Source organism: Mixophyes fleayi, chromosome 4 (genome assembly GCF_038048845.1).
Source record: "Mixophyes fleayi isolate aMixFle1 chromosome 4, aMixFle1.hap1, whole genome shotgun sequence".
NCBI lineage: Eukaryota > Metazoa > Chordata > Amphibia > Anura > Limnodynastidae > Mixophyes > Mixophyes fleayi.
Genome location: NC_134405.1, coordinates 2,986,156 through 3,000,128, shown reverse-complemented (window position 1 = coordinate 3,000,128; position 13,973 = coordinate 2,986,156). Strand labels below are relative to the sequence as shown.

General features: G+C 42.3%; 1 protein-coding gene across 1 annotated transcript in view; it reads left to right on the top strand.

Moving 5' to 3' along the window:
* Nucleotides 1-13,494, top strand: part of CHRNB1 (cholinergic receptor nicotinic beta 1 subunit) — a 13,687-nt gene extending 193 nt beyond the window's left edge. Inside the window, exons 2-11 of the mRNA XM_075206145.1 lie at nt 1,663-1,802; nt 2,237-2,281; nt 4,023-4,132; nt 4,226-4,334; nt 8,787-8,934; nt 9,154-9,345; nt 9,692-9,915; nt 10,168-10,331; nt 11,768-11,915; nt 12,282-13,494. Of these exons, the coding sequence (XP_075062246.1) occupies nt 1,663-1,802; nt 2,237-2,281; nt 4,023-4,132; nt 4,226-4,334; nt 8,787-8,934; nt 9,154-9,345; nt 9,692-9,915; nt 10,168-10,331; nt 11,768-11,915; nt 12,282-12,422 (1,421 nt within the window). The 3' untranslated portion in view covers nt 12,423-13,494. The remainder of the gene's footprint in view (nt 1-1,662; nt 1,803-2,236; nt 2,282-4,022; nt 4,133-4,225; nt 4,335-8,786; nt 8,935-9,153; nt 9,346-9,691; nt 9,916-10,167; nt 10,332-11,767; nt 11,916-12,281) is intronic.
* Nucleotides 13,495-13,973: the final 479 nt, after the last annotated feature.

Below are 13,973 nucleotides of genomic sequence, written 5' to 3'. Positions count from 1 at the left end.
AGTGTGGGCTGAGAGGCAGGACAGTGGGACGTACAGGGCTGATCAATGTAGAGGAGCAGGGAGAGGATAGGGAGAGTACATAGAAGGAGGCGGAGGTAAGGGGTGAGGAGTGTGGGGGTCACACACAGCGGTGAGTGTGAGGAGTCAGGGGAAGTGGGCTGGTAGGGAGGACAGTAGGACGTACAGGGCTGAGTTGTGTAGAGGGTACAGTGTAGAGTAGTATATATATATATAAGCACTCCGATAATACACCAAACACCTCAACATTACCAGAGCACCACAATAATACACCATACACCTCAACATTAACAGAGCACCCCAATAATACACCAAACACATTAACATTACTAGAACACCCCAATAATACACCAAACACCTCAACATTACCAGAGCACCTCGATAATACACCAAACACCTCAACATTACCTGAGCACCCTAATAATATCCCAAACACCTCAACATTACCAGAGCACCCTGATAATACACCAAACACCTCAACATTACCTGAGCACCCCAATAATATACCAAACACCTCAACATTACCAGAGCACTCCGATAATACACCAAACACCTCAACATTACCTGAGCACCCTAATAATACCCCAAAGACCTCAACATTACCAGAGCACCCTGATAATACACCAAACACCTCAACATTACCTGAGCACTCCAATAATATACCAAACACCTCAACATTACCAGAGCACCCCAATAATACACCAAACACCTCAACATTACCTTAACACCCCAATAATACACCAAACACCTCAACATTACCAGAACACCCCGATAATACACCAAACACCTCAACATTAACAGAACACCCTGATAATACACCAAAGACCTCAACATTACCAGAACACCCTTAAAATACATCAAACACCTCAACATTACCAGAAATACGAATACCCCATAAAATACCACATCACCTGCATACTCACCGAATACATCACAGTTAAACCAGTGCACCCCAATAATACACCAAAAACCCCAGACCACCTTCATTACTCACCATATACATCAGTTACACCAGTACACCGCAATAATGCACCAAACATCCTATAGCACACCGAGGGACAAATTTACTAAAGGGAAACTATAGAAAGTTTTGCTGTAAGGACTGTGAGAACTAGACAATATTAATAATGATAATATATGTGAAATAATCCTCTCTATGGGCCTGAGTCATTAAGGAAAGTAAGCCAAGAAAAGGAGTACATCTTCTCCTGGATAAACCATCTTACAATACAAGGGGTGCAAATTATTTTATTATTTTGCTCATAATTTAAACACTGGCTGTTGTTTCATGTAACACACAAATACTTGATGGCTTTATTTTTACACTGAAATTTAAAGTTGATCTAAGAAATGCCCTATCCCAATTATAAATCTGTCCCCTTATTTTACATTTACTTCCCCCTCCAATGTAACATGGCTTTGCCCAGGTGCAAAGTTGCTCCTTTTTTATGCTTTGCTCTCCTTAATGACTCAGACTCAGTAAGTGCAGCCTAAGAACTATTACTCTGCAGTTAGTGAACTTGTCAGTGAGACATCAGGAATCCTGGGGATCCTCTATACGTTATTTGGGGCTTATTACCCTGGACGGCTATGTACATATCTGTTTGCAATGTGCTCCTCACATGACATGTATGTCACTTACAGGATCCACGGCGGCCTCCGTTGAGGGATCCCTCAGGGATAAGCTGTTCCAGGATTACAATGTCCATGTCCGACCCACCAGGACCCCGCAGGAGAAGGTGACGGCACAAGTGGGGATGATTCTCTCACAGCTCGTCAGTCTGGTAAGTATAAGCACCCACTACAAAGGCCAGGGCTAGCAAATCAGAATCCTCAATGAATTCTGATAAGTCCTGGATTCAGTTGAAGTAAATAATAAGTATATAAAGGAGGATAAATCTGTTTAACAGTCTCTCCCAGCAGTTGGGTACAATATCCATTATAACCTTATAAAAGGGATAATAATGTTACTAATATTTTGTCTCTCCATCCAGTGGTATTACTGGGTGCTTAAACCCCAATATTTCAGGCTGTTGTCGAACTTTATCTGATGCATATTTATAAGCTCAAAGTAAATTGCATTAGAGGCACAGAATCTCCAAGACGTCAGAGGTGGGGGCTGAGATTCATTTTATGGCCAGGGATCGGGTGCAGATTTAATTGCACATGACAGTAGATCTTGGTTAATGACTTTAATACTCTGTCTCTCCCTTTATAGAATGAGAAGGATGAAGAGCTTACGACGAAGGTCTACATGAATATGGTATGTGTAGTGCTGGAGCTCAGGGTAGGGGGTGGTCTAGGGCACATAGAAAGTACCGCAGGGTCTTAGAATCCTCTATATCTCTTCTGTACTCCAATTCTCCAGTACCTCTGTGTCGCAAACACTTCATCATCATCATTTATTTATATAGCGCCACTAATTCCGCAGCGCTGTACAGAGAACTCATTCACATCAGTCCCTGCCCCATTGGAGCTTACAGTCTAAATTCCCTAATATAGACACACACTCACACACAGAAACAGAAACAGACAGACAGGGAGACAGACAGAGAGGGAGAGACTAGGGTCAATTTTTGATAGCAGCCTATTAGCCTACCAGTATGTTTTTGGAGTGTGGGAGGAAACCGGAGCACCCGGAGGAAACCCACGCAAACACAGGGAGAACATACAAACTCCACACAGATAAGGCCATGGTTGGGAATCAAACTCATGACCCCATTGCTGTGAGGCAGGAGTGCTAACCACTAGGACACTTGTGTCCTGGGGACTGGGCCGACCTGTTCACTGTTGACCTATGCTGTCTCACCAGAGTATGCCACATGGTGGCAGCAGACAAAGACCATGAAAGGCAACTAAGGAATCAGAACACAGGGCAGATACAGGGACAGGTCACAGGATACACAACACTGACTCTAGGGGTAAATGTATCAAAGTCTGATTTTTTCAGCGTTTTAAAATCGCTGCAAATTGCAGATAATAACCCGTGATTTTAGTCCCCAAGTTGCCAGATGTATTAAACTGCGATTTTTACTCTGATCTTAAAAATCGCTGGTCGTCTCTGGCGATTTGCTGCAATGTCAAACACTCCCGTGTTTAGCTAACTTACCTGTGTTATCTCCGTGATTAGTAAAAATATCACTGTTACATTATCTGCCTACACAGCCGGAGGTCCGGCAGCTGCTTAAAGTGTAAAAATAGATAAAAGTTAAAAAAAATAAAATAAATAAAAAGCGTGGGGTCCCCCCGCCCGGCCACTATTAACCCTCGTGCTGCCAGCCTACTGCTGATTACGTTAAATCGGGGAAAAAATTTGCGTGTAATCCCCATGACATCGTGGTAAATCCCCATAGACTATAAATAGACCTCGCGGCTTTATTGGCCAAGAAGAACCCCACATAATTTTTTTTTAAAACTTTTATCTATTTTTAAACTTTTGACAGTTCCCGCACCTCCGGCTGTATAGACAGGGGCAGTGTAACAGTGATGCATTTAGTATCATCATATTTATCATCACCGTAATCATTACCATTACAATCATCATCACCATACATCATCTTAATCATCATCACCATCATCATCTCAATCACCATCACCATCACCATCATCATCTCAATCACCATCACCATCATCATCTCAATCACCATCACCATCACCATCATCATCTCAATCACCATCACCATCATCATCTCAATCACCATCACCAATATCATCATCATCAGCAGCTTTGTGGATCTGTGCTGTAAGAGTAGAGCACCCGCATTAAATACGCCTCCTGACAGGTGTGTTTACGGCTGTTTCAACCTCTAACTATATATCAATTACACCGATTCCCTCTCCAGTTCCTTCTCTTTAGTCCAGTCTGGCATTCACAGAAATCTTAATGTGGATGCAAAGATATATATGTTCTTGGTGCACATGGACAATGCAAAAATGCCTTTTTTACTCTAAAAAATGTGGATTGTGTCCAACTCTTAATGACGCAATGATCTATTTGCTCTCAGGCCTGGAATGATCTCAGACTTACCTGGGACCCCAAAACATATGACGGGATCGAGCATCTGAGGATCGCCTCTGAAGAGGTGTGGAAACCAGACATTGTCCTTATGAACAAGTGAGTGACTGGAGAGATGGGGGTCTTACTCAGAGGTGGACCCAAATCCTGTACCCTACTAACGTACTTTGTATTCCCTTCTCTGTCCCCCAGTTATGACGGTGAGTTTGATGTGGGCTTACAGGTCGATGTCCTGGTCACTTGGGATGGGAATGTTACCTGGCTCCCGCCTGCCCTGTATCACAGTAGCTGCAGCATTGAGGTGAGGATGATCCCTCCTATATTATCCCTGTCTTTATAGCAGTGGCAGTCATTGTGTGTAGGCGACAGGTAAAGTCCTATTATGCTCAGGTGAAGTAGGTCAGCCCTGTTTCCCATGAGACATTTTAGCTTAGTAACTATTGTCACTTTGTTCTTCTCTTGTTTAACCTCATCCGAGGAATATAATAACTTCACTTATAGTATTAGTATTGTTTTAGAAGTGTCAGTGTATTGTAGAAACCACTGGTCGGTATAAAGAGAGTACAATTAGAGGAGAGAAGATGGGGAGAGTGCAGAAGGCACCGTGGGCCACTCATGTCTGACGGTGGGGTGTAAAGAAGCTCACTGTCTCCCATATGTATGGGCTAAAAATCCCTACCCCCTACTCTACCTGTATTAGGATGGGTACAAGCTACAGAAAATTTCTGCCATATCAGTAAAGATTTTACCAATGACTGAATAAAAAAAAAGTCCCGATCAGCAGCCGATCCATGTGTACATACCTACACGACTTACCATCAGATCTGTGATCTTCATGTCTCAAAACCCTCTGCTGAGAAGATCGTGATTCTCTACACGATGGAGATCTGCCTACACTGCTGGCCGTGAGTTTATAAAATCAAATCAAACAATACAATGTGCTTTTGAACGATAATTGTTGATCGTTGGACCGTATACACTATACTATACTTATCGTGTGATTGGCCCGATAACCGGCTAAAAAATCTGTAGTTTGTGCCGAGGGATAACTTCCCTTCTGTTCTGCAGGTGGAATCACTTTACTTTCTTATCAGATATTTATATTGAGGGGAAGAGATCGGGAGGGGGTAGAAGGCACCACCGAGGAGTACTCAAGGTATCTGTTACAAATCAATACCTTCTGCTCTACCAGCATTACTTCCCTTCCATACTACAAGTGGAATTACGTTCTTTTCTGTTTACTGTACTCTTTTTCCCCAAGCTGCATTGTTGGACTTTTGTCTCATCAGAGGTGAATTTCTGATATCAAAACAACTCTCTTTACAAATAATTACTTATAAAACCTGACTTAATAGATCTGATGATTTTATAAAACCTGCTGCTGACCCCCTGAAAATCCCCCTGAAAATCACCCCAATAAACTGTTATGGCCACCAGTGCATCATAAAGTTGTAGAACTAGTGGAAGAGGTCTTCACCTATAGCAGCCTCCTTTCCCATAGAGACTGGTTATGCTCACAGGTACTCGGATGCCCCCAGGTCTTACACTCAATGTAGTACAAGTTTATAGTCACTCAGCAGCACACAGGAGTGGGAGGTAATAACACAGAGTAGGAACAGGCCAGAGGTCTGCGGTCCGGAAGTGAGAGATAATGTCTGACTGGCCTAAACTGAGAACAGACGGGAAGGTCAGAAACAAGCGGGGTCAGGGCCACAAGCGATGATACAAGTCCAGGTAACAAGCACAAGGTCAGGGCCACAAGCGATGGTACAAGTCCAGGTATCAGGCAGAAGGTCAGGGCAACAAGCGGAGATTCAAATCAAGGTAACAGGCAGAAGGTCAGAACAACAAGCGATGATTCAGGTCCAGGTAATGGGCAGAAGGTCAGGGCAACAAGCAGGTATCAAGATCCAGGAGAAAGAAAGAGGTCATTCACAGAAATCAATCCAAAATTCTTTCACCAAATACAGCACAGGAGCAGGTCAACTAACTGGAAACAGGACGCTATAACCGGCAGTGAGGGTCAGTCCTCACTGTCTTAAATAGTGAAGTTGTCCAATGGAAAGACAGAGTGTCCAGCAGACTAATCAGCCCTGGTGGCTAGAGGAACACGCCCTAATCAGCTAAGGAGGCTGAGCTGAGAGACAACTGTCCGGAAGCGGCGGCAGGGAGACAAAAGTGTCCCAGTTGTTGCCTAGGCAAAGGGGACGAGGAGGACGGAAGTGACGGCGCTGGCGCGTCCTGTGGGCACGGGGAGTTGCGGTGGCTTGAGGCACCGCCGTGGCTTCTGACGTAAACATTCTGTCACACCCACAGCTGATAAACTGAGTTATCACATGTGTCTCAATATAAGCAAGTGAAGTCTGCAGAGCAATCAGAGCACTTCAATCAACAGCAACTAAAATGGTCTCTCTCCCTGTACCTATTTCACCACCAACCACCAGATCAAGAACCGAGGGAAGAGGTGGCTCTCTGGAGTAGACCCTAGAGAGTGTAACGGTCATAATAACACCCCTCCTTCCCTACCCAGTATGGGATTTAGAGTCTCCCTGTGGGAAGAAGTGATGAACATACAGCAACCTTCATGATATAATGTACATGCTGAGTTTATTAGAACTTTGGTTTTCAGGTATGAAGTACGTTACAATTGCTTGGAAAACATGTTTAACTTGCTGACAATCTTTTCATCAGAGAACTGCAACTGGTGGCTCAAACAATTTGACTTTGCTGATAATGTTTACAAATACCATATGGACAAGACGTAACATGCAGTGTGCAGAGTCCTTTCTGGAGCGTTGGCCTGGACCAGAAGACTCTCGACCACCTGTCGTTGCTGATTTAGTGACAGGTTTTATCTTTGCAGGGAAAATTGAATATATTACAAACTATTTGCACAAATTGCTTTTCAAGGAACCTCTGAGTTGTGTTACTTGTATCGTGCAGAAAGAGAAGACAGAACGTTTTGAGTGGAGAGTGGATTTATCTAAAAGTTTTATGGTAATATTACTGCGGGTTGTGAAAGAAGAACAGAATTGACTAGATACACAACAAGGTATAGACAAAGGGACAGTAAAAACCTAAGATGAGTCCAGGATGTGATTGACATGGTATTTCAATATATAGGCCACCTGCTATAATGTAGTCATATATATTTACCCTAAGGAATGTAATATTTATGAGACTACAGGGTATATAAGTGGAATTAATAGAGATATCTAGGAAATTGTACTGTGGGTATTGTGATTTCTAGCAATAAGAATATTAACCAAGATTCCAGAGGATGATTTTATAAATTATAAGAAATGAGAGAAGATGAATTTTCACTCAAAATTAAATAGTTGGTATTTCCCCTATGGTAGGCATTATACTTATTCCTTAAAAGAATAATAGGTTAGAAAAACAAAACTTCTTGATAAGTAGCTAATGAAACATCTAAGGACATACGTGTTTAATGAAGAATTAAGGCAGGTAAGGAAAGTAACCTTATAAATTAGAAAAGTATTAGGTTTGTGTTAACTTCAAAGGGAAGTATATTTGCTCTAATAGGTTAAGAGTGTAGCACTTACATATTAGACTCCCATGAAAAATTGAATATTTGATTAAGACAATATGGTCTATATTTGGAAGGTTTAGGAGTATTGGTAAAAATAAATAAATAAATAAATATTATTGTAATAGGGTTATAGTTCTAGTAGGAGATAAAGATAGAGGTTTTCCTATTCATTAAGCTAGTGGTTATATGTATCGCTAAATTGTGTAAAGTCCATAGGTAGAAATAGAATTTCTACTAAGACTGAAATTTTTAAACTGAGAAAAAGCTTTACAAGAACAGCAGGGTCTTGTGATGGTGACGGGCAGCATGAACCACTGTATGGTCAGACAGAAAGGTCACGGATCTGCTTGATATTAGTCTCAATAAGGGGATATCTCCTCCTGTACATTTAGTACATTCATGCAATTTTCTGCTTGTCTTAAATTAAATTCTTGCAAATATTTGTTATTGTTGTCATTGATGAAAATCATGAGGGAATGAGGAGGCAGACTAAGGGTTAACTGGCTTAAATATAAGTATGCTGTAGTTGTGGAATCTACTATTCTGCTGTCTTTGTGTAACTAACTCTCTAAGACAGAGACATCTGTTTTTAGCATTGCAAACTCTCCTTTCTTCAACTGTGTTAACAGTGTGTCAGTGAATTGTATGTTCCTTATATGGCCCAGGAACACATGGTATATCTGTGTTCTACCTCTGTCTCGGGAGCCATGCTATCTATATTGATGGCTGGCTCTATTGCAATAAATGAACTATGCTTTATTGATATCTAGACATTTAATTTCTTTATCAATAGACTCCAGGTTATTTATCTCCTGTCTATATAGAATCAAGGTTATATATTTGCAGTCTACATAGACTCCAGGTTATATATTTCCTGTCTACATAGACTCCAGGTGATATATCTCCTGTCTACATAGACTCCATGTTATATATTTCCTGTCTACATAGACTCCAGGTTATATATTTCCTGTCTACATAGACTCCAGGTTATATATTTCCTGTCTACATAAACTCCAGGTTATATATTTTCAGTCTACATAGACTCCAGGTTATATATTTCCTGCCTACATAGACTCCAGGTTATATATTTTCAGTCTAGATAGACCTCAGGTTATATATTTCCTGTCTACATAGACCTCAGGTTTGAGTCATCACGTTGCCAATCTACGTGATCTAGTAATCACTTATCTACCACGTTAGGTCCAGTACTTTCCCTTTGACTGGCAGAACTGCAGCATGGTGTTCCGCTCTCAGACGTATGGTGCAGAGGAGGTGACACTTGTACACCCCAGGGACGCCCAGGGACGGGAAATAACGCAAGCTGTCATTTTTCATAACACATTCAAAGGTGAGAAACTGGGCAATATATAAGTCATGCATGGTGGTGTTACCTGTGTTACCGATGTCATGGGGTGCTCTCCATAGTGCAAACTGGATGTATTTGTTATAAGTTAGTCTCTGTATGTATTCAGCGGTATATTCTACACTAGCATACTAAGGACACATAGATACAGGTGTATATCATGTATGTGCTGGGTTTCTTAGCATTAAATGCTTATTGTTGCAGAAAATGGGCAATGGGAGATACATCATCGATCTTCCCGTAAGAACACTCTCCCCACAGACCCATCCTATGAGGACATAACGTTTTACCTGGTGATCCAACGGAAACCGCTATTTTATATTGTGAATATCATCGTACCCTGTATCCTGATTACTATTCTGGCCATCTTTGTCTTTTATCTTCCACCGGACGCAGGTAAACATTAGTGTTCTTTCCCTGCTCCCAGATATCTTTTAGAGGGGAGCGTGCACCAAAAATGACTTGTTCCAGTCCAAGGTCAGAAGATTGTGAGACATTTTATATGAATGTGAGACACTTTCGGAGATCCATGTCTCTATAGGTACACCACCACCACCACCACACACAAGACCTGGTCTAGCAGACTTTTTAAAAGAGCAGATTAGGATCAATAGGTCACTTTCTACACACACATTGGTCTGATATCACCTCGTATATCCATACCTTTCATCCATACACTTCAAGACAGGCTCTATAATCTCTGAGATTCTTTCTCCTCTAACTCTATGTTCCTCCGCTCCAGGTGAGAAGATGACACTGTCTATCTTCGCCCTCCTCACTCTTACTGTCTTCTTGCTGCTTCTGGCTGATAAAGTTCCAGAGACCTCGTTAGCCGTCCCAATCATAGTCAACTATCTCATGTTCACAATGATACTCGTCACTTTCTCTGTCATTCTGAGTGTGGTTGTCCTGAATTTGCATCATCGGTCGCCAAACACTCACCACATGCCGCAGTGGGTGCGACAGGTATGTTATGTCTGTCTGTCCTTGTCCAGGTTGAGTTGTCCTATCCTTCCCACTCTTCGGAAGTTGGATCCTAACAGGGTTTTTGGGAATTCAGATATTAATGGTCTACACAGTATTTCAAAGTTGATATATTTTTTGAACTCCTAGAATTAGATAAGGCTGCCTAGGCTTGGAGGAAGAGGTCATTTTCCGTGGTGTGGTCTCCTCCTTCTGTCTCAGTCACCTCCTCCTCATTTTTCTATTCTGTCTTAGATCTGTATCATGCATCTTCCGCGATATCTCCGGATCAGTCGCCCAAAGCCAGAGCCCCCCCTTCCAGTGTTGCCGACATTACGTCCAGTGGCTGCTCCACGTCACGCAGATGAGTACTTCATACGCAGGCCGGAAAATGACTTCATATTTCCCAAACCAGACAGGTATGAACCTTCTAGAAATTTGTGGCCAAATTCACAAAAGGGGATGGGTAAAAATAATGTAATTTTTTGCTTGAAAATGACGTAGCTGTTTAGAAGAAGGGAATCTCAGATAATTTGATGGAGAATGGAGTCAAGTTTACTAGCGCCCGTGTACACGGACCAGGGCATAATCTTGATGCCGTTACACAGAGGGGCGTTTAGCTTGGCATTTACACTGATTGGATAACTATTAATTACGTACACCTTGAATGAAGGGTGGTGCTAAAGAGGTAGGAAGCTGGACTTTGGTTTGACTTTTTCCTATTCTTACCACGCACCAACCTTTAGTCATATTTTATTGGGGTGAATATAAATACACTTTACAATTGAATGGAGTCTGTGTAAATGGACTCTGTGGGATAGAATACCCCACATCTCCTGATATATAATACATAGTGTCCAGCTTCCTACAATACTTTTATTTCTCTTGCTATTAAAATGTTGACCCCTAAGGCTATCGGCATATGGGCACTAAATTCCTGACACACGGGTGCTGCCGACACCCTTCACAGAACCATTCAGTGCGTCAGGGACTTACCCAATAGCATGAGACATAGCAGAGTATGTGCAGCAATAGAGGTAATAATAAATAAGTAATCCGAACAGATGGTGGTGACTTGTTGTCATATAGCTGTGACAGCTGGAGGGGTCAGTGCGTAAACGGCCAATCAGTAGACAGAGCTGCTAGTATCATCATCATCAGATATCTTTATACAAGGCCTCCACTAAAGGATGTGTCTCCTACGACGTGCATCTGGGGATGTGTCATCATCATCATCTATTTATTTATATAGCGCCGCTAATTCCGCAGCGCTGTACAGAGAACTCACTCACACCAGTCCCTGCCCCATCGGACTTTACAGTCTTAATCCCTTAACATACACACACACAGACCGAGAGAGACTAAGGGCAATTTAATAGCAGCCAATTAACCTACCAGTATGTTTTTGGAGTGTGGGAGGAAACCGGAGCACCCGGAGGAAACCCAAGCAAACACGGGGAGAACATACAAACTCCTCACAGATAATCCGATGGTTTGGGAATTGAACTCATGACATCAGCACTGTGAGGCAGAAGTGCTAACCACTAAGTCACTGTGCTGCCCACAGAATTACAAAAGAAAAAAACACAGATATTGTGCACAATTTACTATCCTCTGCCACTGTTGCTCTCCAGGTGTTAGGGGGCTGCAAGTCTAAGATATGCTAATATCTAAATATGGATGTATTTTGAGGCACATCTGCCGTATTGGAATGCAAATTTTTGCCCTGCATTTGAACCTACATTCCAAAGTAAATATATACTGATAATATGTTATATCTAAACTGTATAAACTGTGCTGATTGCTTGATTAATATGCAGATATCAGAAGTGACCTTCAGTATCTCCCCCCTCAGGTATCAGGCAGACGCCTTCTCTCGAGATATGAAATGGTTTTTGGAGGGTCCCAGTCTTGGGCTAACACTCCCTCCAGAACTACAGTCAGCAGTGAGTGCGATCCGATACCTGGCTCAGCAGCTGCAGGAACAAGAAGACTATGACGCTGTGAGTGGGGTCTTGTGGGAGTTATGTGGGAGGAATAGGGGCCAGGCATTGGTAATAATACACCCCAGGCTTAAGCCTGTGATGCTTGGCTCCAACATGTGGGGTTAAAGCGGAAATGCTTTGCAGTTTCAGAGAATAATAAAATAGGGATATACTACAGAGGTACACAGTACCAGGAGAGTAATAACAAATTATACAGAGGTATACAGTGCCAGGTGAATTATAGGGATGTACTGCAGAACTGTACAGTGTCAGGAAAATAATACAATAGGGATGATTGGCAGATGTGTACAGCACTAGGGAATAATAATGTAGGGATTATCGGCACAGCTAGATGAACTGAGTCCTCTCTCTTCTCTCTCACAGCTGAAGGAGGACTGGCAATACGTTGCAATGGTCGTGGACCGCCTCTTTCTGTGGACATTTATCGTGTTCACCAGCCTCGGGACCCTGACCATTTTCCTGGATGCAAGTTATAATAGGGCACCGGACACCCCATTTCCCTAACAACAACAAGTTACTGACATTCAATATACCCCAAAATACAGATGATCTGGGTCTCCTTCATATATGATCCATAGTCCGCATAGTCCTCCCTGTGTGACCCCATCACCCACATGTATCTACAGCTCAGAGTCTCCTCCTTGGGTGACCCCATCACCCACATCTATCTACAGCTGAGAATCTCCTCCCTGGGTGACCCCATAACCCACATGTATCTACAGCTCAGAGTCTCCTCCCTGTGTGACCCCATCACCCCCATGTATCTACAGCTCAGAGTCTCCTCCTTGGGTGACCCCATCACCCACATCTATCTGCAGCTGAGAGTCTCCTCCCTGGGTGACCCCATCACCCACAAGTATCTACAGTTCAGAGTCTTTTCCCTGTGTGACCCCATCACCCACATCTATCTACAGCTGAGAGTCTCCTACTCTATGTGACCCAATCAGCCTCAGCACGACTTCCTGGATGACCCCATCAACCACATGTATATATATCTCAGAGTTTTACTTCCTGTGTGACCCCATCACCCACATGTTTTTACCTCTCATACACCCAAATTTATAGGGAGCCAGGGTCTCTTCCCTGTGTGACCCCATCATCCAATGTATCTACAGCTACAACACCCCAATTTATAGAGAGTCAGGGTCTACTCCCCATGTTACTGCATCATCCACATGATTCTACAGCTCATACATCCCAGTTTATAGAAAGTCATAGCCTTCTCCTTGTGTGACCCAACACCCTCTTGTATCTGTAGCTCATACACCCCAATTTGTAGAGAGTCACGGACTGCTTTTCCATGAAGACCCCATCACCCTTATGTATCCTCAGGTCATACACCCTAACTTATCGATAGTCAGAATCTCCACCCCATGTGACCCCATCTCCTTCATTTATCTTCAGCTTACACACCCAATTTACAGATTATCAGGGTCTCTTACCAATGTGACAACATCATACTCATTTATCTGTAGCTCATACACCAAAATTTATAGAGCATCAGGATATCCTCCCCGTGTGACCCCTTTTGTATCTGTTGGTTTAATAAAGAATGGTTTATCCTTTGTTAAATACTGTTTCAGAGTCCTGTGTTATAATGATGGTAGTTATTAATAAATGCAGGATTAGAAACATCCCCTCATCTTGTCATCATCTTGCTGTATACCCCATACTGTATATATCACCAGTTCCCCACCTCTTCTTATACTAATGAGTGGGTGCAGTCCAGTTAATGCCACAATAAACTCCTTACGTAGCTGTTTGTAACATATCTGAGTCACATTAATATTGATAAATAACTATTAAACCTCTAAGTACAGAAATTATGTAGATTACTATAGACGGAAAAGGATAAAAATAAAATTTTTACATCTGTCAGGGTAATAAAGATATCATAATTTTTATGTGATTATGTATCTGTAATGCCATGTATACTATAAGCTATTGTTTCTACCATTCACTATGTATGCTGTGCTAAACAAATCATTTATGTACATTTATATTATGATCGCATATGGTCACAGTCCAGAGAGCCACTGACCAGATTACTTTTAT